This window comes from Lampris incognitus, chromosome 11 (genome assembly GCF_029633865.1).
Source record: "Lampris incognitus isolate fLamInc1 chromosome 11, fLamInc1.hap2, whole genome shotgun sequence".
NCBI lineage: Eukaryota > Metazoa > Chordata > Actinopteri > Lampriformes > Lampridae > Lampris > Lampris incognitus.
Genome location: NC_079221.1, coordinates 9,110,040 through 9,137,397, shown reverse-complemented (window position 1 = coordinate 9,137,397; position 27,358 = coordinate 9,110,040). Strand labels below are relative to the sequence as shown.

Sequence of the window (27,358 nt, the reverse complement as noted above, 5' to 3'; positions counted from 1 at the left end):
GTTCGGCGTGAGATCTAATCACTGATGTGCCTGAGACTCCCCCACCTCTGAACGCCCCCCCCCACCCCCACCCCCGGCCTCCCTCTGTTATATGTTCTGCAGATGACGATGTTTGAGGCTTCCTTTAGCCGAGGCCTGCTGCTGCTGTGCTTATCCCTACTGATGGTAGTAAGGCTACAAGGTGAGTAGATCATGGGGAAAAGAAAAAAAAAAGATTTCAGACATTCAACCTTGATATTCCAGTAGAAACGCGGCTGGTTGACATGCGGCTGAATGTCGTAGGTAAGGTAACAGCACCAGAGCGCATGGAGGCTCCCGTGGAGCTGCCCTTCACTCTGACCTGCAGCGTTTCCAGAGAGAGAGGCGAATCGCTGAGGCAGGTGCGCTGGATGGACGTCCAGAACAAGAGCCTGCTGACCTACCAGCCCGGCCAGAAGGACAGCGTGTCCGGGCAGCAGCACGTGGAGCTGGCCCCCTCCCCAAAGGACACCTCGGCCATCACCATCCGCAGGGTGGGCTTCCGCGACGAGGGGTGCTACACGTGCATCTTCGACTTTTCACCTTCTGGCTCGCAGCAGGCACAGACATGCCTCACCGTGACCTGTGAGTGAGCCCCTTTATCGCCTGACGGTTTTGGTTCTGTGTGTTAAGGCTGTTGTGTCTGCAAAAAAAAAAGAAAAGGTAGACAAACATCACCGCTTATTACTGATAAGACAAAAACAGGTCTATCTGCTGTGAGAATCTGTAGAAACTGGTGGTGGTAAGTAGTTTACTTAACCCTCGTCCAGCTTGACGCGTGGATATCTAATGATGTGAGGCTGGTTGAGCTGCAGATTAAATGTAGGATGGAAGAGGCCGACAGCACGAACGATTAACGGCATTCCTCGGTGGAACCCTGCAGTGGAAATGATAAGAAGATGGGTGTAAGCGTCGGGCTTGCGAAATATAAACATACCACCCTGTCAACGGGACTGTTATTGTGCAAAGAAGTGACGAATGTGGTTTTGTTGGTAGGGAACAAACCGTAAGTGAAAAAAAAAATTTTTTTTTAGATTGCCCGTAATTTTGCAGGTCTGTAAATATGAGAAAATAAACATTTAATCTTCCCCCAGCCCACAGCAGTGCAACACAAAAGACAAAAACACACATCCCAAATTTCCCAAAAACAACACCACCAAAAACATATAAAAACAGAAATGTTTTGTATGGTATACCATAGTATAGTATAGTATAGTTTACTATAGTATAGTTTTGTTTAGTATAGTATAGTATGCTATAGTATAGTGTATTGTAGTATAGTATAGTATGGTATGGTATAGTTTACTATAGTAGAGTTTAGTATAGTATAGTATGCTATAGTAAAGTATAGTATATTGTAGTATAGTATAGTATGGTATAGTATGGTATAGTTTAGTTTACTAGAGTAGAGTATAGTAGAGTATAGTATAGTTTAGTGTAGTATAGTATAGTATAGTATAGTATAGTAGTAGGAGAGTTGCCTTGCTGTTTTGACTGGCGTAGTAGTTTCTACCTTTGAGGATCCAGGAGAGAGCACAGTTAAGTCCGGCTGGAGGGAGAACTGGGTCAACAGAAGGGGTTTATTCTAGATTAGCTTCTTCATAAACTGAATTTCAGAGGCAACACTCTCAAAGCAGCCTGCCCAACTCTTGCTGAAGCGTCAGTTCTCTTTTACTCCAGCCACTCCACTGTGTTATATAGAGTTTAAAGGAGCGAAGTCGGGCGCGGTGTGGTGCTGCTGGCCTGGGAGGAACCGATGCACCGGCCTGTCTTCATCACTCCTCTCATGAGGCTCATCGCTCACACCACATTTGTTGCAGCCCTGTCGGTTGTGTGCCTAAATTCAATTCCTATTCTTTTCTTCTTTCTTTCTTTTGCCCGTCTTGCTCTACTTCATAGCAGAGGTGATTTTGGAACGTGGGGTCGTTTCTCCCCACCCGGGGAAACTTCACTAAAACCCGCTTTAATGAGAACCGGCTCTCTCACACCCTCCAGACAGAGTCCCTCCTGTCCACACACGGGTTTGTCAAGTACGCAGTGGCAAGTTACTCCTACTGTAGGTGTGCACAGACACGCAGGAGTCCTGACTCCCCCGTGTCTTGCCGGTGCTCCTTTGTGAGGTGCAGTTGTTTGTCTAGAGCTGCCCAACGCCGTGAGAGACGGAAGGGAGGGCCGAATCAAAAACAGATGTCGTAGATCCAAGGCTCACATTTTCTGAATATTTGCATTGCTCTCTTCTCATCCTGTGCCTCCCCTGGTCTGTCTCTCTTCCTCCCTCCTCCTCGTCTCTCTCTCTCTCTCTCTCTCTCTCTCTCTCTCTCTCTCTCTCTCTCTCTCTCTCTCTCTCTCTCACCTGGTCTCGGTCTCTCTTGGCTCCCAGCGCCTATCACGGCCGACAGCAATAAGACGGCCGTGAGCGGCAAGAAGGCCTCGCTGTCGTGTGCCTACGGCCTGCCGGAGAAGGTGCAGCAGGTGGCATGGCGGCACAGCTCCGAGCAGGGCGTGTCGCGTGAGGTGGCGTCCTACGCCAAACAAAGTGACCCCATGATCGAGCCATCGTACCAGGGTCGAGTCTGGCTCAGCACCTCCCTGTCCCACAGCCGGCTCACCATCCAGCCTGTGGCTATCCAGGACGAGGGATGCTACACCTGCCTGTACGAAACGCACCCCGAGGGCCCCAAGAGCGCCACCGTTTGCCTCTCCACTTATGGTAACTGTCCTTACTTTACGCAAAATGTTCCTTCTTTTCAGTAGTAATAACACGATAATCACAAGACGTAACAACGACACATAGTGTCATACAAGCCTTTTGCTTGGAGTGAACATACCAGTCAAGGGTTCGTTTTCTTTCCTTGGCGCACCCAGACTGAGAGGGTGAAGCCCTAAAATAAACCTTTTAGGATCAAGACGCAACCTTCCATCCAACATTTTGAACATAATTTGCAAAATCTCGCCCCTAAAATGTTGCAATGTCTTTGCTTCCCCACATGCAATGGAATTAAGTTCTTCTCGCCTGCTCACATCCAATAATTATCTTTTTTCTGAAAACTGTCACACCGGTGGGGGTTTAAATGGCAAGAGAGGGTGTCTGGGTGGTGCAGCGGTCTATTCCGTCCAAAGATAGCAACATTGCTGTGGCCCGGCCCCGTCCCACACCCGACACTTCATCCGGCCCACATACCGCACGGAATGATGACACTTGGGTGGTCCGCTCCAGTTTGCCAGATCTGGGCCAGAACCAAGCCATAGCAATGCCGCACGTGCCACATATTTGCCAAAGGTGGCCCATATTTGTTTTGTGATGTTTGGGCCACATTCACCATTTACCACACGGGGCCACTTCAAGGTCACATCCAGGTTACATGTTGCCCAGAGCACCGCGTCTTTGCCAAAAAAGGCCCACATCTGATTTGGCAGATTTGGGCCATATTGATACATGTGGGCCACTTCAGGCTCACATCCATTTTATCAGGGTCAGAAGAAGGCCATCAGTGCCGCATCATTTCCTGAAGTGGCCCACATCCGGATGCTATATCTGGGTTGAGTTGCCTACCAACACGGAGATCACCAGTTCGAATCCCCGTGTTACCTCCGGCTTGGTCGGGCGTCCCTACAGACTCAATTGGCCGTGTCTGCGGGTGGGAAGCCGGATGTGGGTATGTGTCCTGGTCACTGCACTAGCGCCTCTTCTGGTCAGTCAGGGTGCCTGATCGGGGGGAGGGGGGGACTGGAGGGAATAGCGTGATCCTCCCACGCGCTACGTCCCCCTGGTGAAACTCCTCACTGTCAGGTGAAAAGAAGCGGCTGGCGACTCCACATGTATCGGAGGAGGCATGTGGTAGTCTGCAGCCCTCCCCGGATCAGCAGAGGGGGTGGAGCAGCGACCGGAACGGCTCGGAAGAGTGGGGTAACTGGCCAAGTGCAATTAGGGAGAAAAGGTGGGGGGGGGATAGAATAGAATAGAATAGAATAGAAGGGTTGTATCATCTTTGTTTATCTGAAGGGAAAATATACTGATCAACAGATTTATGCTGGTTGAGTTGTAGCTGTAGACCCCCCCCCCCCCCATATAAACCTAACATTTTGGTTTTGCAGTTGTGTATTTGACCCAGGTGTTGCATGGGTACAGAGAGAGGGACGCCCTCAAGAGCCCTTCAAAAATTGAATGAAGATGAAAGTAAAAGTAGTTAAAGATGGAAAGGTCTGAGCCCACATGTTCATTATAGAGCAGATTGGTCTGGCAGGGGTGGGCAGTCTTACCCAGAAAGGGTCAGTGTGGGTGCAGGTTTTTGTTCCAACCGAGCAATTACGTGTCTAATCAAGATCCTCAGCAAAGACTCTACTGGTTGATCAGTGGGATCAGGTGTGTAGCTGCTTGGTTGGAAAAAAAACCTGCACCCACACTGACCCTTTCTGGGTAAGACTGCCCACCCCTGGATTAGAGAGATATTCTGCACCGCAGGTGGTCCAGGTTGGTCTGAGATTAGAGCGATATTGCAGATAGTCAGACAGCCCAAGGTAAACATGGCATGAATGCGTCAAGTCACGCCGTCTGCCACAAACTCAAACTATTATACTCGTCAAAGATGAGTATAATAGTACAGTAGTCCTCTGTGAGTAGAGATCTGGCCAATCTGTGGTGGCACGTGGAAAATACTTGCAGACTCCAATACAAGACAAATGAGGTTGGTGGTGTCAGGTACTGCCTGTATGACTACAAAGTTGGGCTCGGCAATAACCCAATATTATCGTCTTTCAGTGGACAGGTGTCAGGATGAAATCCGGATGTTGTCATACACACAAATTTATAGTCAAGTCAAGTCAAGTCAACTTTATCTGTATGGCCCAATATCACAAATTACAAATTTGCCTCAGTGGGCTTTACAGCAACACAACATCCTGTCCTTAGACCCTCGCATCGGAAAAGGAACAACTCCTTAAAAAAGAAAACAACCCTTTAATAGGGAGAAAAAATAGGAAGAAACCTCGGGGAGAGCAACAGAGGAGGGATCTCTCTCCCAAGACGGACAACGTGCAACGGATGTTAAGTTTACAAAATTTACAGAATACAAACATTGAAAGAGGATAACAGAATTATAAAATATATGAAGAAGATGAGCAGAATGCCAAAATAAAATAAAATGAAATGAAAAATAACAATAAATACACTATATGTACAAAAGTATTGGGACACACGTCTTAATCATTGAATTCAGGTGTTTCATTCAGACCCATTGCCACAGGTGTATGAAATCCAGCAGCCAGCCATGCAGTCTGCATTTACAAACGTTTGTGAAAGAATGGGTCGTTCTGAAGAGCTCAGTGAATTCAAGTGTGGTACTGTCATAGGATGCCACCTTTGCAATAAAGTCAGTTTGTGGAATTTCTTCCCTGCTGGATATTCCACGGTTAGCTGTAAGTGGTATTGTTGAAAAGTGGAAGTGTTAAGGAACAACAGCAACTCAGCCACAAAGTGGCAGACCACGTAAAGTCAACGAGGGCTGAGGCACATAGTGCATAAAAGTCGCCAACGCTCTGTTGGTTCAATAACTGCCGAGTTCCAGACTTCCTCTGGCATTAACATCAGCACAAAAACTGTGTGCCGGGAGCTTCATGGAATGGGTTTCCATGGCCGAGACGCTGCATGCAAGCCTTACATCACCAAGCACAATGCCAAGCGTCAGATGGAGCGGTGTAAAGCATGCTGCCACTGGACTCTGGAGCAGTGGAAACCTGTTCTGTGGAGTGATGAATCACACTTCTCTGTCTGGCAGTCTGATGGACGAGTCTGGGTTTGGCGGGTGCCAGGAGAACGTTACCTGCCTGACTGCATTGTGCCAACTGTAAAGTTGGGTGGAGGAGGGATAATGGTATGGGGTTGTTTTTCAGGGGTTGGGCTAGGCCCCTTAGTTCCAGTGAAGGGAAATCTTAATGCTTCAGCATGCCAAGACATTTTGGGCAATTCTATGCTTCCAACTTTGTGGGAATAGTTTGGGAAGGGCCCTTTTCTGTACCAGCATGACTGTGCCCCAATGCACAAAGCAAGGTCCATTAAAACATGGTTGGGTGAGTTTGGTGTGGAAGAACCTGACTGGCCCGCACAGAGCCCTGACCTCAACCCCATCGAACACCTTTGGGATGAACTAGAACGGAGGTTGCGAGCCAGGTCTTCTCGTCCAACATCAGTGCCTGACCTCATAAAACGCTCTTCTGGATGAATGGGCAAAAATTCCGACAGACACACTCCAAAATCTTGTGGAAAGCCTTCCCAGACGAGTGGAAGCTCTTATAGCTGAAAGGGGGGGGGGGAACTCCATATTAATGCCTATGGGTTTAGAATGGGATGTCATAAAAGCTCCTGTGGGTGTAATGGCCAGGTGTCCCAATACTTTTGTACATATAGTGTAGATACAAAATAAATACAAATAAATACAAATAAAGATAAAAGAATAAAATGTAGGATAGTCTACAGGAATGGTAATCCCCCCCCCCCGTTTTCTCCCCAACTGCACTGGCCAATTACCCCACTCTTCTGAGCCGTCCCGGTCGCTGCTCCGCCCCCCCTGCCAATCCGTGGAGGGCTGCAGACTACCACATGTCTCCTCCTACACATGTGGAGTCGCCAGCCACTTCTTTTCACCTGACAGTGAGGAGTTTCACTGGGGGGGGGGGGACGTAGCGCGTGAGAGGATCACGCTATTCCCCCCCAGTTCCCCCTCTCCAGAGGAGGCGCTAGTGCAGCGACCAGGACACATACCCACATCCGGCTTCCCGCCTGCAGACACGGCCAATTGTGTCCGTAGGGACTCCGGACCAAGCCAGAGGTAATACGGGGATTCGAACCGGCGATCTCCGTGTTGGTAGGCAACGGAATAGATACCGCTAGCAAACATTTCTCACAAAGTGGGGTCGGGAATAGTTAAGGTAGTATTATTAGAACACGGGTTTTGCTCTGATGTTATAATTTACTTTACCAAGCAACTCAACGTGACGAACTCCAGCTGGATTCTTAAACATGGTGTTCTGCGGATGTAAGCGGAGTTGGTGACATACGTCAAACCCCCCGCATGATTATTGGGATAATAATCATTTCCATTTCACCCGGCACTTAAGTAAAAATGCAAAGCAACATTGTATTTATGAGATAATGTGCTGCTGCATCAGGGCAGGAATGTGAAACTCCGTCCCGGCACGTCACCATCACTCTTAACGGTGTGTGTGTGTGTGTGTGTGTGTGTGTGTGTGTGTGTGTGTGTGTGTGTGTGTGTGTGTGTGCGTGTGCGCATCTGATGAATGAACTAATCGAAAGAGGACAGAAAAAGGTGGGATGATGGAGGCAGGGAGTGACGTGAGGGAGGGAGAGGGAGACAGATAGGCATGACTGTGTCACTGTTTCAGGCAGACAGTGAGTCTTTCTGTCCTCTCGGTTTCTGCTCACCCATTCTCTCCCTCTCTCTCTCTCTCTCTCTCTCTCTCTCTCTCTGTTGTTCTCTCTCTCCCTCTCCCTCTTGCTTCCAATTATGCAGACCAACAGGAAGGGCTTTGTTTGAAACTGAACTGTACTGTAGGCGTTTCCATTAGTACAGCAAAGACTTCGTGTCATGGATAATGTTTATTTTTCTCTCTGTCATCGCTGCCAACCGTGTTCGACCCCCACCCCACACTGTCATTCACCCCCCCCCCATCTAGCTCTCTCTCTCTCTCTCTCTCTCGTGTTCGAACCCCACCCCACACTGTCATTCATCCCCCCCCATCTAGCTCTCTCTCTCTCTCGCTCTCTCTCTCGTGTTCGAACCCCACCCCAAACTGTCATTCACCCCCCCCCATCTAGCTCTCTCTCTCTCTCGCTCTCTCTCTCTCGTGTTCGAACCCCACCCCACACTGTCATTCATCCCCCCCCATCTAGCTCTCTCTCTCTCTCGCTCTCTCTCTCGTGTTCGAACCCCACCCCAAACTGTCATTCATCCCCCCCCATCTAGCTCTCTCTCTCTCTCGCTCTCTCTCTCGTGTTCGAACCCCACCCCACACTGTCATTCATCCCCCCATCCAGCTCTCTCTCTCTCTCTCTCTCTCTCGCTCTCTCGTGTTCGACCCCCACCCCACACTGTCATTCACCCCCCCATCTAGCTCTCTCTCTCTCTCTCTCTCTCTCGTGTTCGACCCCCACCCCACACTGTCATTCATCCCCCCATCCAGCTCTCTCTCTCTCTCTCTCTCTCTCTCGTGTTCGACCCCCACCCCACACTGTCATTCATCCCCCCATCCAGCTCTCTCTCTCTCTCTCTCTCTCTATCTCTCGTGTTCTACCCCCACCCCACACTGTCATTCACCCCCCCATGTAGCTCTCTCTCTCTCTCTCTCTCTCTCGTGTTCGACCCCCACCCCACACTGTCATTCACCCCCCCATGTAGCTCTCTCTCTCTCTCTCGTGTTCTACCCCCACCCCACACTGTCATTCACCCCCCCATGTAGCTCTCTCTCTCTCTCTCGTGTTCGACCCCCACCCCACACTGTCATTCATCCCCCCATCCAGCTCTCTCTCTCGCTCTCTCTCTCTCTCTCTCTCTCTCTCTCTCTCTCTCTCTCTCTCTCTCTCTCTCTCTCTCTCTCGTTCGACCCCCACCCATCATTCACCCCCCATCTAGCTCTGCCTCTTTCTCCCCCTTTCTCTCTCTCTCGTGTTCGAACCCCACCCCACACTGTCACTCACTCCCCCTCTAGCTCTGCCTCTCTCTCTCTCCCTCTCTCTCTCGTGTTTGACTCCCACCCCACACTGTCATTCACCCCCCATTTAGCTCTGCCTCTCTCTCTCTCTCGCTCGTGTTCGACCCCCACCCCACACTGTCATTCACCCCCCATCTAGCGCTCTCTCTTTCTCTCTCTCTCTCTCTCTCTCTCTCTCTCACACACACACACACACGCACATGCACGGGCGCAAAACAGCTAACAACATTGTCGTAAACTGGCCAAGAGAATTCGATTTGGGACCAGTTATTTTTTTGGCTCCTTTTGCTTGGACTGTAAGATATATGGAGGTGAAAAATAATCACGCATCAGCAGAATAGGGAGCGATGTTTGTTGTTTAACAGTGAAAACTTTCAGCTCTGTTATCCCAAAGGAAATTTGGTTTGCAGCCAGGTGTTAAGATAAGATCACAAAGCAACAAAGACACACAAGCACCCCATCTGTGGTCACGCAGCATCATAGCATAGACAGAGCCATTAAGCACCACATAGATAGATAGATAGATAGATAGATAGATAGATAGATAGATAGATAGATAGATAGATAGATAGATAGATAGATAGATAGATAGATAGATAGATAGATGGATAGATGGATGGATGGATGGATGGATAGACAGATACATGAGATGAGATAACATAAAATACACAGGTCAGGCAAACGACAGAGACACCTACCAATCTGAATTAAAAGCAAAAGACAAGACCCAGACACAATAAAGGGATCATTCCATTCCATTCCATTATCCAAACCACTTATCCTGCTGTCAGGGTCGCGGGAATGCTGGAGCCTATCCCAGCAGTCATTGGGCGGCGGGCGGGGGGGGGGGGGGACCCTGGAATTTTTCTCTGAAATTGTCCCACAGCGTTAATCGTAAGAATGAAATGATTAGATTAAATATATATATATTCATAAGACCTCTGATTTCCATTTATATCTTCTTGTTTTCGCCGGTGGGATCTGCTGCAATGAGTTGGTTTTGCTTCCAGGATCGTTAAACTTCCATTTACGGGTTCACACCCTCGACTTAAATTAGCCTCAAAAATGTCCATCTGACAAAGCGCCTCAACTCCTGCAGAGTTCACACCGGCTGATGGCGGGACGCACTGGGCTGCTCTCTCTCTCTCTCTCTCTCTCTCTCTCTCTAAATTCCTCCCCGGGACGGTGCACCCCTCCTCCACAGCTGATGTAAACCAGATTGGTAGCGGGTAAAAAGGTTCATTGCCTCAAACGCTGCAACTGTCGGGGCCAAATATGTGTGGCTAAATATGCGCTCGCCAACACAAATGTTCCCAATTCCAACGGATAACATTCCCGCGTCGGCCCCGAGAACAGGGAATTGAAACCAGCCAGGGACTTACTTACGCAGCGCAGGGATTCACAAAGCAAACGTCTCACACACCCGCCTCGGGGGCACCGCGGTGGCCGTCGACCTCTCCGCCAACACTTAGCTGAAGTGCCCAACAGCGGAACCAAATCCTCGGTCCGCTTCCGGGTCAGAGTTCACGCTGAACCGAGTTTCCGGCCAGGGACTTACTTACGCAGCGCACGGATTCACAAAGCAAACGTCTCACTCGGGGGCACCGCAGTGGCCGTCGACCTCTCCGCCAACACTTAGTTGAAGTGCCCAACAGCGGAACCAAATCCTCGGTCCGCTTCCGGGTCAGAGTTCACGCTGAACCGAGTTTCCGGCCAGGGACTTACTTACGCAGCGCACGGATTCACAAAGCAAACGTCTCACACACCCGCCTCGGGGGCACCGCGGTGGCCGTCGACCTCTCCGCCAACACTTACTTGAAGTGCCCAACAGCGGAACCAAATCCTCGGTCCGCTTCCGGGTCAGAGTTCACGCTGAACCGAGCTTCCGCTGTGAAAACGAACACCGAGAAGGGAAGCTGGAATCTCTGGTCAGCGGGATCACACGGACGTCAGGACACGACACAACCAGCAAAGTGGCGGATCTCGCCGGGTAGAAGAGGGGAACAGTCACCGGAAGTTCGGCGTTTAGGCCTTTCTGTGCGTGTGCAAACTCCATGTATGTTACGCATGCGTTTTGGAACGTCATCACAAGTTCCTGGTCGTCTGTCTTCTCACGTCTCATGAAACGTCAGGCCCCTTTTCCACTACGTGGTACCGGCTCGACTCGACTCGCCCTTTCTTCATTTTCCGCTACTGGAAAGGGTAGAGGCTAGTTCCCATCGATGCAGAGAACGGAAATGGAGTAGAGAACGGTCAACTGAGCATGCGCGAAACGCCTCTACCACGCCTCCACACGCCCCGCGTAGCGTCCAGGCGCTGGGATTCTAGGAAGACCCGCCCCTACTCTGCGTCTGATTAGCTAACTTTAACCCTAACCCCGCCCTAACCCTAACCTTAACCTACCCAAACAACGGACGCGAGTACTTGCGCATGCTCAGTTGACCGTTCTCTGCATCGATGGGATCTAGCCTCTACCTACTGGAAAGTACCGGAATTTTGGCAACTATTACCACTTTTCTGGTACCACCTTTGTCGAGGTTTAAAAAATAAACTGGAGCGGGAACCAAAACCAATGCGGACTTCTGATTGGTCAGAGAAACGCGTCACTGCGTCATTTTGCGTCCTGCGTCATCAATGCGCGCATGGGATATCGCCTGGCATTTTTAAATATTGAAGCGGTCGGGGCAGTTCTATTGAAAGTACATTTTGAAATTGAGAAAAAAAACGGAGAGCCGAAAATCCAGCTACGCTGAGGGGGTCCTGTTACGGTAACGACCCTGAAGCGAGTCGAGTCGAGTCGGTACCATGTAGTGGAAAAGGAGCAGTAGACCACCACAAGCTTCTGCGATGTGACGTGTATCAGAGTGAAACAGAACGATTGGGTGGGATTTCGTGAGGGGAGGGATTTTGATTTGATTGACAGCCAATCACAGCCGGGCTTTATTAGAAGAATATGGACATCGAAGTGCTATTGGCTGGTTTCAATTTTGTGGTAGAAGATCATCTTCCTTCAGTCTCACCCCCAGTTCACTTTTCTTGTGTATATCAGCGAGAGTAATGTGACATAACTAAAAAAAGAACTACTGTATTTTTCAGGAAGAGAAAAACATTATTCGTATATACACAAAAACGAAAAATTTTTTGTGAATTCTAAAACACAGTGTTAAACAGATGTGAATTAAATGCAGATAAGAGATAACAACACTGAAAATACTTTTTTTTTTATTTCATGGGGTCTTGAATTTTCCAGTGCTGCCCAAACCTCAGGTGATTTACAAGACCACGTCTCCTGGTGTGATCGAGGCCAACTGCACCTCCGTGTCCCGTCCCCCAACCGAGATCGTCTGGAACGTGGAGAGAGATAACCGAACGATGGGACCCCCGGTGACTACACAAGTCCCCCAGGGTGACGGGACCACGCTGGTCATCAGCACGCTCACCGTCCAATCAGGGCTCCTGAAGGACGTGTCCATCAAATGCTTGGTCCATCACAAAGGTCTCGAATCGCCGATCGCAGTGTCCATGAACACCAAAAGTGAGTTGGAGTAACTTTAATGTGGATTTGTTGCCCCATATTTTGCAAAGCTCGACGCCAGTGTTGTATAATCACTCGAGATGTTTGTGGAAACAGCATTCTTGCTTCGGCCAAGAATGCTGACCAGAAAGCGAAGATTACTGGAGTTTTTCTGGCTAAACGACTGCCAAGGAGACAGCGGCTCTCAATTTTGCACGTACCGCAAACTGAGCATCTGCATTCCGATGTCAGTTAGGTATTTGCTCCCTGGGAAGCGTTGTGAGAGTCTGAAACCAGAGATCAGTTTTAATGATAATGATGATGCTGAGCCTCAGGTACACGGGTTCATCCCTTGGTCTAAGTGCCACGGCCATGGTGATGAATTCCTCTTAAAGCCTCTGGAAATATGGCTTGAAATTGGAACAACGCCTATGTGATATCACAGCTGAGTGTCTCATTAAGCTTCCACAAACATCTGAGTGAAAATAAACATTCATACCTATCAGAAAAGCTAAAATAAAGAAAAAAAACAAAAATCGGGCGTCCGTCTGGCATGGCGGTCTATTCTGTTGCCTACCAACACGGGGATCGGCGGTTCGAATCCCCGCGTTACTTCCGGCTTGGTCGGGCGTCCTTACAGACACAACTGGACGTATCTGCGGGTGGGAAGCCGGATGTGGGTTTGTGTCCTGGTCGCTGCACTAGCGCCTCCTCTGGTCGGTCGGGGCGCCTGTTCGGTGGGATGGGGGAACTGGGGGGGGGGGTAGTGTGATCCTCCCTCGCGCTACGTCCCCCAGGTGAAACTCTTCACTGTCAGGTGAAAAGAAGCGGCTGGCGACTCCACATGTATCAGAGGAGGCATATGCATAGGCGGAAATCCCGGGGGGACACGACCCCCCCATCCTGGGAAAAATATGATATACCCCCCCCCCCATATTTCGCCCCTGGTGTACAGCACTACTTTTGGTGTCCCCCTCAGGAACTGCGCTTGTTGATATCCGATTTTGGCCCCTGGGCATGTGGTAGTCTGCCGCCCTCCCCGGGTCGGCAGGGGGGGGGGGGTGGAGCAGCGACCGGGACGGCTCGGAGGCGAGGGGTAATTGGCCAAATTCTATTGGGGAGAAAAAGGGGGAATTTTTTTAAAACCTCTTTTAGCTGTTTAGACCATTTCTCAGGACTGTGTAGGCGTGGCAGATCACGTTTTGATTGACATCTCGCTCGTTTTGCTTGACGTCTCTGCGCACGCGCCCGAGGTGCGTCGTTTTTCACCCCAAAAAAAGGCGCGGCGTGCACGCAAACAACCTCTTTTCTAGGTTGGACCTCGGTTCTGACCGGGCTCACGCGGGCCCCGACGCTGCCACTAAAGGCGTCCGTCGTCATTCACGCGCTCTGAAGGCTTACGGGGGGGCCTCCCCGGGGGGGGGGGCTTAGTCCTAAACAAAACTCTCGGAACCATAAACTTTTTTTAAAATTATTATTGCCCCCCCCCCCCCCAATTGTACCTAACCAATTACCTCACTCTTCCGAGCTGTCCCGGTCTCTGCTCCGACCCCTCTGCGATCCGGGGAGGGCTGCAGACTACCACGTGTCTCCTCCCATACACGTGGAGTCGCCAGCCGCTTCTTCTCACCTGACAGTGAGGAGTTTCGCCAGGGGGACATAGAACGTGGGAGGATCACGTTATCTCCCCCCCCCCCCAGTTCCCAGCCCCCCCCCTCCGAAAAGGCGCCCCGACCGACCAGAGGAGGCGCTAGTAGGGACGCCCAACCAAGCTGGAGGTAACAAGGGAATTCGAACCGGCGATCCCCGTGTTGGTAGGCAACAGAATAGAACGTGACGCTACCCGAACTTCCGGAACCATAAACTTAAGTGTCTCGCCCCGACGCCCCCGCCGTGCGCCTCGGGGTACCCGCCTCACCCCTCTCCTCCGGGGAGACGGCGGGGGGGGGGGTTTAATGCCCCCTCGCGCTAGCTAATTGCAAAAGGCTACTTAGAGACGAGTTGACTCCACGTGGGACAGCTGGCGTGGAGTTTTTTTTATGACTGGTTCACTGAATTAATTACGCAATTTTCGTAAGAACTGTCCGAGCATAGCCATGCCCAATTCAAACCCGATATCAGGAAAGTGTACAAAAACTCAAATCACAATAATGAAACTAATTTCTAATGTGTTTTTAGATGTTTACTGTTAAGTCCACAAGACCCTAAACTACATAGTTAGAGGGCTGTTGTGGATTTGGGTCTCCATCGGCTTTAAACTTGGTTACGTTGGGTCAGGAGTGAACATGGCACAGAGGGTCAATTCATTTGACCAGAACGGCACAAATCAAATCTCCCCAATCAGTCATGGCTCATAAAAGAGCCACGGTATTTGGACGGGTGACCGGCTGCTGACCAGAGCTCTCCCTGCATCTGCTTGTGTCTCCTCTCTCTCACAGTCGGGACGGCCCTCACCATCCTCATCTCAGTGACCACTGTGGCAGCTCTCCTGGTTCTGTCGCTCTGCTTCTGCCTTTGGAAGTGTTTCCTGCGCAAAGAGGGTGAGGGAGTGAAAGTGTGTGTGTGTGTGTGTGTGTGTGCTTCCACGCTTATCCTTCAAAATCGGTTTATCGCTTTATGTGCATGACAATCCTTCCACAATCAGCCAGGCTACGTGAGATAAAAATCAACGTCATGTTACCCAAAGTAATTCGTCAGCCTCCTGTACACCTGATAAGGGTCAGGCAACATGTTTGTGGCCAGTTAGAAAATATATGCGGTTCCCAGATAGCAGAATTGCTGTGGCCCGGACCCGCCGCACCCGACACTTCCATCCGGCCCACATACCGCGTGGAAGGATGGCACTTGGGTGGTCCGCTCCTGTTTGCCAGATCTGGGCCAGAACCAAGCTATAGCAATGCCGCATGTGCCACATATTTGCCAGAGGTGGCCCATATTTGTTTTGTGATATTTGGGCCATATTCACCATTTACCACACGGTCCACTTCAGGGTCACATCCAGATTACGTGTTGCCGAGAGCACCGCTTCTTTGCCAAAAAAGGCCCACATTTGATTCGGCATATTTGGGCCACTTTAGGCTTACGTCCATTTTGTCAGGGCCAGAAGAAGGCCATCAATGCCGCATCCTTGCCTGAAGTGGCCCACGTCCGGATGCTAACTGGGGAAGGTAACAGACCTCCAAATTATGCAAAATAGCCTTGCTGACCCCCCCCCCATTGTTCTGTAGAACATAATAGTTGTCAAAGAGATGATTACCACAGCTGGGATTGGGATTTCTTCTGGAAAGCAAAAATCTTTTGACAGGCGGCATGGTGGCGCAGTGGTTGGGGCAGTTGTCTCGCAGCAAGAAGGTCCTGGGTTCGAGCCCCGAGGTAGTCCAACCTTGGGGGTCGTCCCGGGTCGTCCTCTGTGTGGAGTTTGCACGTTCTCCCCGTGTCTGCGTGGGTTTCGTGCGGGTGCTCCGGTTTCCTCCCACAGTCCAAAGACATGTAGGTCAGGTGAATCGGCCATACTAAATTGTCCCTAGGTGGGAATGTGTGTGTGTGTGTGTGTGTGTGTGTGTGTGTGTGTGTGTGTGTGTTGGCCCTGTGATGGCCTGGCGGATGTCCAGGGTGTCTTCCCGTCTGCCGCCCAATGAGAGCTGGGATAGGCTCCAGCATCCCCGTGACCCTGAGACCAGGATAAGTGGTTCAGATAATGGATGGATGGACGTTATGAGACCTGGGTCGCTGTGTCTTGTGCCCTGCATATTATTGAGGTTGAGTAGTTGTCCCAGTTTGGCAGGGTTTCCTCGCTTTGACCGCAAATCTTTCTCACTGTGACACGTTTGTCAGTCGAAATCGCTGTAAGGTCAAAAAATTGAGAACAAGTAATGGGATATGTGAAGAAACAATGTTAGAGGAAGGTGTAGAGTGGAGCTGTGTGTGCAGGTGCTATTGTCTGTTCATCTGTGTGCACATTTGTGTGTAAATACATGTGCAGCAGGTCCATGTGTGTGTGTGTGTGTGTGTGTGTGTGTGTGTGTGTGTGTGTGTGTGTGAACTTGTCCCTCTTGACCCTGGAACATTATAGTCAGCTATTTTGGCGATGAATAGAGCTCACGAAGCCAGTTCTCAGAAGGCACGTGGAAGGACATCTCTGTCGTAAGAAAGAATGGAGCCAGGAGTGAAGAACAGAGGGAGGGGCGTCTGGGTGGCACAGCGGTCCGTTGGCAGCGGTTCGAATCCCCGTGTTTGCTACTGCTTGGTCGGGCGCCCCTACAGACACAATTGGCCATGTCTGCGGGTGGGAAGCCGGATGTGTGTATGTGTCCTGGTCGCTGCACTAGCGCCTCCTCTGGATGGTTGGGGCGCCTGTTCAGGGGGAGGGGGAAACTGGGGGGAATAGCGTGATCCTCCCCAGATAGCAAAATTGCTGTGGCCCGGACCCATCCCACACCAACACGTCATCCGGCCCACATACCGCGTGGAATGATGGCACTTGGGTGGTCCGCTCCTGTTTGCCAGATCTGGGCCAGAACCAAGCCATCGCAGTGCTGCATGTGCCACATTGCCAAAGGTGGCCCATGTCATTTCAATGCATGTTTGCATTATAAGAGACGACAGCCTGTTGATGACGTCATTTTAGACTGCCTTTTGATTTCTCTTGGTTACCTGCATTCTTTTTGCACTTTACTTGCACAACTTTCTTCCAGCCTGGCCATGACGGAAAATATCCATGGATCATTGTCATAGAACTAATCAGGGATAAAGTGATGGTTCTCGCTTCCTCTTTTTTTGCATATTGAATTTCAAATGTATTTCAAATTTTAAAAAAAAGAAGAAATATTTAAAAAAAAAAACGTTTTTGAAAAAAAAATTCAAATGTATGTATGTATCAGTATGGAATTTCTAAATGTAATGTTAACAGATGTTGCCGTTGTATGTGTTATGGACCTCATTTACATGCAGCATTCAAACACGATCAGTATCTGGATATTTTGTCTGGATAAGGAAAAATGTATGTTAATGCAAGGTGTAAAACACCCAAACGCACCCAACTCGCATTATGATCAGATTGTTATCAGTTCTGCGTTGTAGTTTCAATCACAGTATTTGCAGATATGACCACAGCAAAACAACCTGCCTCCCGAGTCATTAAAATTACCCTTTTTGTAAAGAATTTGATTTTGTTTTCATTTTGCCATTGCTTTAATGACAATAGGGTGACTTTCCAACATCCCATTCATTCGGTTTCTTTGCAAACTGGGCACTTAAATTTAGATCCGACCCCAATGCGTATACACTGCAGACAACAAGAACACATAGATATCAGGTGTGCATGATTGGATTATTATCCGGATAACATATCTAGATACAGATTGCATGATAATGCCAGGTGTAAATGGAATCTTAAGTTTTTTTCATCCTAAAATGAGATGAAAAAGACAACATCTTGCCTCACTTTGTCTGGAGAGTTGTAGGGATTTTACTTTATATGCATGTTTCCATGCGCTGGTTAACCAAAATTGAGCACTTAAAGGTTTGGAGGGATGCTGTGATGCTCTAGCTGCAGCCAGTCACTGGGCCACTTGACATCATGTTGAGCTTTATACTGATAATATACCAGGAAGACTAAACTTATTATAATCTGTGTTTTACAACTTGACTTTTTATTTCTCTCATTGATTTTAATTCTGTTGTGTCTCCCTACATTTCTTTGCAGCTGATTAACCTTTCAGATGAGACGGGAGCTCTTAAAAAAAAGAAAAAGGAAGCAGAACTTCCTGGAGAAAATTTTTACTGACTCTTGACCTTTGACTGCGTCATCAGATCATCGTTAGGATGGAGGGAAGATGGATTGCTCTGACCCACTTCAAGAGGACATCCAATACAATCCTACTTTTGACCTCCCACCGCTCAGTGACACTCATCTCTTCTCCTCTTCCTCTCTCTCTCTCTATAAATATATATTAAAAAAAAATCAGACTTTTTATCACATCCTTTAGGCTACGCTCACATGAAGTCTGTGAGGACTCGCTGCATGGAGTTTTGATCCAGCTCGGACCTTGACGGACATAATTCTGCCACAGCAAACAGCAGAGTTAATGAATGGAATATAAAACTGTTGGGGCCAATATAGTAGATGCTCTTGAGTTCTCTTGCCTGTTACTGTTTGTTTTTTAAGTATTAACACTTTGAGCCACTAGGGGCAGTGTAAACACATTAGTGGTGGTTATAATAGCTCGCACCCGGCAACGTGGACAACGTGAGCGGTCCTGACCACGACACACGTGTACATTTGGGATAAGCAAGACTGCTGTAAGGTAAGCAGTTTATAGCAGTACACAAAAGTTCGAGTCCAAGTCATCAAGACCGGTCGTCCAACCGAGGTAATTAGTTGCACGTCTAGACCAGATTTCCCTTCATCTGTTCAGCACTGTGGCTATGCTAGGCTAGCTTAGGCTAGTTTAGGCTACAACGGTCTTGCCAAAAACGGAAAAGGTTTTCCTTTGCGTTTTTTAGAAAAAAAGTTCCGCGTTCAAACGACATCGTTTTGAATACGATCCGCACTCACACGGATCCCCAAAAAAACAAAACAAAAAAACCCGTCTTTTGGTTGCCCTCCGTCGACGTCTAGGCGGATTGAGAATTTGGCGCATGTAAATAACGCGTCTCCGCTGATCACAGTAACGGCGCAGCAAATCTCCACGTTGCCGGAGGAGCGTTTAATAACCTTGGCGGAGATAACGGCACAAACTTGACTTAACGCTTAATACGCATGTGCGAAGCGGAGCCGTGACGTAATCGGTGTGGCGGGAACTGCCGGTCGCTGGCTCTTTCGACACCCATTGTGGCCGGCGGGTCACCACTAGGCTCTTGTTACTACAGTATACGGCATGTAAATGAAAGTGTGCAAGGCTGCTTGTCCTCCGACAGCGTCTTAACCGGCTCCCGAATTAACAACACAGCTGAACAGTTCGTTTCCAGAGGGCCGCACTGAACTAGCCCCCTACAACTTTACTCATTTTGGTGTCTTGTTTTGACGAGAGGACTTCTCACTACCGTGCATGTGGGAGCGCCGTATGTGGCTTGTGGGCGACCTGCAGTGTGCGGTGTCACCGCTAGAAGGTTTCGGACCTAAATCCTGTTTGTGCGGCACGCATCTTGTTTTTGCAGCAAGTTGGATGTTGCTTTTTTTTTCCTTTGCATGTTTTAGATTTGTGTGTGCGATTGGAGCATGTTAATTTTCACGACCCGTTTGCTGTGGTCAGCTGACATGAATCAATTTCTTGAAGATTCTCTGCTGAAATCTAATCGGTGCGCCCTGATGGAACGCGTGTCTGGTTGGCTCATTTCTTGCACCCAGGCTGCACTCTGTGTGTGTGTGTGTGGGGGGGGGTAGTCTGGACTAGTGCCTGGTATGTAGTTGGGGTACAGTGTGGCCCTTAGTTGTTATTAGACAGCTGCGGGTTCGATCCCAGTAACAGCCAATGTGCCCTTGAGCAATAGTGTGCGCTCCTGTCTACTTGTTATTGGGCAAAGACAAAAAGCACCGTACCCACTCACTCACTGTAAGTCAGCCCGAACGCCTAAAATAATGACATGGCATTGTGGTTTGGGTGGCAATGATATGTTTGTGTGTTTATAGGTATTTAAAGACTCAAGCCAAGCAGAGAAAGTGTTCTGTTGAAAATACTCTTACTTATCAAATCGTGTAATTCGAAACACCCACAGATGTTTGCCTCAGACATGGTTGTTCGTGTTGGACAGCGGAAGTCTTCAGCATCTCCCGGCATGAAATCCAACGCACCCCATCACATTTCTTGGCCATTTTGTTCATTTTGTGTAGTACTTCTATAATAGCCGTAGCCACACTGAATAGTTTTGGTAGTCCTTACGATTCTGACTTATGATTCTGGTCATGTGCACATGGATTATGTTAGCGGGGTTGAATTTTAAATGTTTTAATACGTTCAGTTGATAAGTTGCGCCCTACCCATGTACAGATCCAGTTAAAAATGGTTTGTGAGAAGTTACGTAATATGATGTAATAAAACAAATAAGATCACGGTGTTTTGTTTTAGTATTTCCACGGTATTATTTTGTCTATTTTTGGTCCTATAAAACTTCAGAGGAGGTTTTTTTTTTTTTTTTTGAAACCTCAGAAGGGTTCAGAAAGAGAAGAAGATGGAGTATTTCTGTAGCCGGTACTGGTAGCCAGATGCTCATTGTTTGGAGCTCTCTTCATCTGCAGCCAACACAGTTATGGTCGACCTTATGGTGCAAACATGCACTTGTGAACACACACACACACACACACACACACACACACACACACACACACACACACACACACACACACACACACGCACACACACAGGGCATATAATACATGCCAGTGCTGAGTGAATTCAGGGTTCACATGCAGTATTTATTAGTCCTCTCTGTGTCTCATCACCTCCCCTACAACACAGTCTCCAGTAGACTTGGAATGTTTGAAAATCTGAACCAGACCGAGTAAGTAAGATCTGGCTTTTAATGCAGGTTTTTTTTTTTGGGACCACAACCACTTATATACCTTTGGAAATAGTAAGACACGTTTCACGCTCTGTTCCCCTCACAGCTGACCACTCAGTTACACCATTGTGAAAAATGTGCGGTTTCCCCCTCTGTGTTGGTTACCGTGGTGTATATAGAAAGACATGTTGGCTTTGAGAGCACACGCTCCCCCGGCACATTTGAACACCTTGATCACTTTCGTCGCAGGGGTTTTCGTCCCGATGCTCGGCTGGATGAGGTCACATTCTCTGAATGACTTCGGGCCAGATCAAATCCGGCATCTAAGACGCTGCCTTCGCACTGAAGCCCACGCTCTCCATCTCTCTGCCATCTCAACTGAGGCTTTGTCTGCGACAGAAAACACACACGGTCCCCGGTGTGTGTGTGTGTGTGTGGGGGGGGGGGGCTGTGGTACAAGCACAGACTTTGTGTTTGGGTAGCAACTAATAGACACGCTTACTGGAACAAGAAAAGCGAGTCCTCTAATTCATTTCAATGTGCTCGACCTGTTTTTTGCAAGTGAGGCATGTTCCCAGATCAGCGTTTGACCGTGATAATTGATAAGTTTGACGGTGAGGATTTTACTTCGGGCTAACCCTAACCCTCTTCCTACCATGAATCTAATTTGACAAATGACACGACAGCCTGTGGACATCACAGAAATCAGGAAAACCTTTCAGTAACAAAGCCTAGTTACAGGGTTCATCAACAATTTTTCCAATCAGATTCATATTAGAAATAAGGTCGGGGAAGGCATCCGGGTGGTGTGGCGGTCTATTCCGTTGCCTACCAACACTGGGATCGCCGGTTCGAATCCCTGTGTTACCGCCGGCTTGGTCGGGCGTCCCTAGAGACACAATCGGCCGTGTCTATAGGTGGGAAGCCAGATGGAGTCATGTGTCCTGGTCGCTGCACTAGTGCTTCTTCTGGTCGGTTGGGGCACCGGTTTGGGTGGGGGGAGGGGGACGGGGGATAGCGGGATCCTCCCACACGCTACATCCCCCTGGCGAAACGCCTCACTGTCAGGTGAAAAGAAGTGGCTGGCGACTCCACGTGTATCGCAGGAGGCATGTGGTAGTCTGCAGCCCTCCTCAGATCAGCAGAGGGAGTGGAGCAGTGACCAGGACGGCTCAGAAGAGTGGGGCAATTGGCCAAGTACAATTGGTGAGAAATAGGGGGGGGGGCAAAAAACAGGAAATAAGGTTAGCGTTAGTCCAAGATCCACATATCAGTTGTTGATCTGAGCACATCTCTCACTTGCAGAAATAAGGACCTACAGCCATTTGAACATAACCAACGAAGGTTGTACTTATACTATATACTCCATTAACTTCTTGCTTACGAACTCCAGTTGGCATTTTATTTTAAATCATCACATTGTCAAACCCACAGCAGTCGCACATGACTTTTTCCATTAATGAATGTTGTTGCTGAATGAAGGGAGCTCTTGTCTGCATAGTTGAAAGGCTTAGTCAAGTCAAGTCAAGCTTTTAAAACAACCACAGTTGAACCAAAGTGCTGCACAAGCTTAAAATACAATATAAAATAAGTGACACATATGAATATAAAAATACATGCAAAAAGATATAATGAAATAAAGAAATTGAAATGTATACAATAAAACATAAGAGTAAAAGTACATTTCCACAATAAAATCATGGTGTCAAGCTCAACTTGAATTGAATGCCAGTGAGAAGAGGTAGGTCTTTAACCAAGATTTAAAAGTCTCTAGGGTCTGAGCAGATCTTATGTGTGCTGATAAGTTGTTCCAGAGATCAGGGGCAGTCACTGCAGAGGCTCTGTCGCCCCTATTCTTAAGCATGGATCTGGGAACATGTAAGAGCATCTGGTTTGTTGACCTGAGTGCTCTGACTGGTGTATGATGATGTATTAACTCAGATAAGTAAGGTGGTGCCAGCCCATTTAGACTTAAAAACAAGTAATAAAATCTTAAACTGGATCTTAAAACAGAAGCCAATGAAGGGGGGCCAGTACAGGCGTTATGTGATCATGTCATTTCTTTCCTGTCAGCAGGCGAGCAGCTGCATTTTGTACAAGCTGCAGGCGACAAAGCGACGACTGAGCTACGCCAACATACAATGAGTTACAATAACCCAAACGAGAGGTAATAAATGCACGAATTACCCTTTCAAGATCATTTGGAGGGAGATATGCCTTTACCTTTCCCAGAAGTTGTAATTGAAAAAAACTTGTTTTGACTACTGAGCTTATTTGTTTATCAAAGTTCAAAGAGCTGTCAAAAATCACTCCACGATTCCTAATAGACGAGTGATTGTAGGAAGCTAAAGGGCCAAGAGCGCTATCATAACCATGCAACAGATCAGACCCACTTTTCCCGGCATTAAACAGAAGTCATGCAGGAGTGTTCATACACCTTTACACGTTGTTCGGTCCCGCTATCGAGCGTATGAAGGCTTCTGACAGAAGACTTACTTTTAAAAAGGGCCAGATAACAATTACAGATGCCATTTGTTCCTGTCATACCAGGAGGACAGCCTTGAAGGACCAATAAAGACTGATCAGAAGAATTCATATTGTCCTTGTGAGAGGCTTGGCCTGAAATATTTATGGGCACTATGGGGGAAATTGGGAACAGATGCCCCTTTTAGAAAAATGCAGCTGTGAGAATGTGATGTTTTATTGAGTCATTTTATCTTTTGATACGGACAGGACTCATTCAGTCTCTTACTCAAAACCCTGCAGTTCACAGAACTTATAGAGATCCATGTAGGCAAAACTTAGACATAAATCAGGTTGATGATAAAAAAGGCATTCATATGAAATTATGTCTATATTTACGGCTAATTACCTGACACATGCCAGCAAAATGGAGCCACCAACCTCACAGCCTTTGTGAAACATGTGGACATTTTTCCACAACACTGAGATGCCTTTTGGCCTCAGATCTGCCCCCAGTTGCTTCCAGAAAGCCATGGTCTTTGCTGGCGGGCATACTGGGCATAGCCATATATCTGGATGTTGTTGTGCACGGGCCCACCACTGACATCCATGGCGAGCAACTCAACAGGGTCTTAGCAGCCCTAGCCAAGCACAAGCTAGCTATCAATACTGAAAAACGTGTCCTCTCTGTGCCAGCCATTGAGTTTGTGTGGTTCTGGCTGTCGGCAAGCGGCATAACTGCACTCCAGTCCAACGTGGACGCCATTCAGGTCATCCCCGAGCCCAGCTCAGCCACTTATGTCACTTTCTTCCCCAACACCAACGATACTTGATGGTTGCCTGTGACCTATACTGGAAACAGCCAGAGCTCACCACTACCAGTTCTGTGAGTTCTCAGGTCATCATGGGCTTCCTGGACTCTCTTCTCTCACTGGGACCTTAAAAAGACCATCACCGCTGACATCAGCCCTCAGCTGGTCTCTGCAGAGTTCCCTACTTACCTTGAAAGCAAGGGCATCCTTCATGTACGCACTGCGTATTATCACCCCCAGGCCAACAGCGGCATTGAACGCTTTCACCAGTGACTGAAAAATGGCCTCAGAGCACATCTTGCCCAAGGGTGCTCCTTCACACAGGCCATCTTTCATACTGTGCTGCACTAGAGGGCCACACAGCACTTGATCATGGACATCTCCCCAGCCTCTCTCATGCTGGGCCGAGAGCTTGACCTGCCCCTCAACAGGCTACACCCTTCTACACTCCAGGCACCTCACTCTGGGGTCAGCCTCAGTCACCAATCAGCAGAGTTGGATGAAGGAACAATTTGACCAGTCAAAATGAGCCCTGGTGCCACACATCACCGCCTCAGACTGGGTCAGGGTCCATTGACCCACTGGGACAATAAAATGGCCTCAAACTGGTCCTCTCCAAGTCACCCATCACCTGGGCCCAGCTACCTACCTCCCCCAATGATGGCACTCGATGGCACTCCAGCCACCTCCAAACAGTGCTGGCTCTGCCGCACACAGCTGGTGACACACCCCAAGCCACACCCTCAGCGTGGCAGGATGCCCCGGTGCCTCAGGCAGGCCCTATACAGACCCCAGACACTCCTTGGCCTCAGCTCCCCCAGTCTTCTGTCTCCCTACCTCGGCCTGCTCAGCCTTGGACTCATGCCAATCCATGACCTGCTCTCACACAGTCACACCCTGGCTATCTACAGCAGTGGTTCTCAACCTTTTTGGGGTCCTGGACCCCCTGCGTATTTTTGATCTACCCTGAGGACCCCTCCACCTGATCTTGCATTTTAAATTGCATTATAGCATTTATTCACTCTATGGGGCAAAAATAAGAGCTTTCAGTTGTAACTTAGATATAGTTAACAAAACAGAATTCTTATGCAGTAACTTTCAGATATATGTAACAAAACAGAATATGTATTCAGTAACTTTTAACAATGCAAACGGGAGCGAGATCTCTTATTAAAATACAATAAATTGCACTTGTGAAACAGATGTAATTAGAGAAAAAAGTCCTGTTACCCTTTATAGTTTAGGTAGATAAAGGTCTCGGTCACATTTGAGTAAAATAATCCTATTTCTATAAATGTCATAGGATCCTTTTTTTAAAGATATTTTATTTTCACGGACCCCTTGCAATTACACCACGGACCACTGTTGAGAAACAGTGATCTAGAGGACTGTTTTTTTTTCTATTTTAAAATCGTTTTAGCGACCAGCCATCTTGTTAAATCCAAATCAGTTGTGGATTGTCTCGGTTGTAGTAGAATCTCTGCGTAATATAAGACTGTGTGTCTATATAGTTAAAGGCAAAAGATAAATAAATGGTGACATAGTAGAGTATGGATGGCGACAGGCATGGGCGCAAGTCCATGAATACTGGAATGGCATCCAGCGCTTTACCTGTGCCCCCGTCCATAGGGTTAGTGGTTGTGTCAGGAAGGGCATCCGACGTAAAATTTTGCCAAATCAATATGCAGATTGACAAGCCCATACCGGATCGAACAACGGTCAGCATTGGTGCTGTGCCCTCACAGGGTCCTGATGGAAACTGTAAAATCTGCTGTGGCGACCCCTGAAAAACAGGGAAAAAGCTGAAAGAAGAAAAAAAAAATAGTAGAGTATGGAGTATGTCCTGCAGAGGTCAGTGTGCAACCAACTTAGACACTCAGGTGTGTGGACGATATTGTCCTCGTGCTTTGCTCTTTCTTGCTATGGGAAACTTTGTCCAGTGATGTGGTACTTTGGGTACTCGGGTTATGACTCGTGGATTATGACACAACACCGTGGCTCTAGAAGTTCCATGGCATTTCTCTTGTGGGAAATTAGTGTCAATGTCAAAATTAGTATCTTTATAAACCAGATGACAACATTGTAAATGAATATGATCAAATAATGACATTTTTGGAAGGCTACAGTGTTAATGCATTAGGGTTATACAAACATACACATTGTTATCTTACTGTTATTTGTGTTGTACTATTTCTATAGTTATTGTTATATTATCTGTGTATAGTTTCTGCAATGAAATTTCCCTCAAAGGGTCAATAAAGTACCTATCCTATCCTACACTTAAAACCCCAATCCTGTAGACTGACACGCATGCAAATGCCCATTTCGAACCTTGTTATCGCTGGTGTATCAAAGATAATAGCTAATCCACCTGCATCTATTCATTCATTTAAATCGTTTTTGGATGCTGCTTATTTTAGTCTTCTTTTTTGGTGGGAATTTCCTAGGCAGTGTGATACAACACAGCATTTTAAGTCTTCACCATAGCAGCCAGATGCAGAGCTGCAGATATCTAACCCTAAAAAGCCGATATGGCAGACCAAACATGAAGAACACAACCAGAAAATACTCCGTCCGTAGCTAAAACTGAGATTCAACCATGTTTTATTGTTTGCACCACTGGCAAATCTTGCATTTAATTTATTCATTCACCCATTATTATTTATTTATCTAGTGTAATAGATGTTACACTTATTTTTACACTTACGCATACATTATATGTTGATTTTGCTGCAAATGTGCGTCTATTTGTATTTTGGCTATATATATATATTTTTTTTTTTTGTACCACTGCGGAGTTGCACTTAATTTCGTTGTACAGCTGTGCAATGACAAATAAAGGCATTCATTCATTCATTCATTCATTCATTCATTCATTCATTCATCCAAACCGCTTATCCTGCTCTCAGGGTCGCTGGGATGCTGGAGCCCATCCCAGCAGTCACTGGGTGGCAGGCGGGGAGACGCCCTGGACAGGCCGCCAGGCCATCACAGGGCCCACACACACACACACACGCACATACACACACACCTAGAGACAATTTAGTATGTCCTATTCATTTGACCTCCATGTCTTTGGACTGTGGGAGGAAAACGGAGCCCCCCCGGAGGAAACCCACACAGACACGGGGAGAACATGCAAACTCCACACAGAGGATGACCCGGGACGACCCCCAAGGTTGGACTACCCCGGGGCTCGAACCCGGGACCTTCTTGCTGCGAGGCGACTGTGCTAACCCCCGCACCACTGTGCCGCAAAAAATTCTTTCATCTCTAATGGATCTCAATTGCAAAAACAAAGACAAGAAAGAAAACCCCCAGGATTTGT

At 48.0% G+C, this 27,358-nt stretch overlaps 1 protein-coding gene across 1 annotated transcript; it reads left to right on the top strand.

Moving 5' to 3' along the window:
• The first annotated feature begins 109 nt into the window (after positions 1–109).
• zgc:113337 (uncharacterized protein LOC503741 homolog) lies at positions 110–24,051 on the top strand. The gene is made up of 7 exons (XM_056289849.1): positions 110–181; positions 283–603; positions 2,399–2,728; positions 11,993–12,277; positions 14,695–14,810; positions 15,354–15,423; positions 23,723–24,051. Exons 1-7 carry the CDS (start codon positions 163–165, stop codon positions 24,049–24,051), a joined length of 1,470 nt encoding a protein of 489 aa, XP_056145824.1. The 5' UTR covers positions 110–162.
• The last annotated feature ends 3,307 nt before the right edge of the window (positions 24,052–27,358 follow it).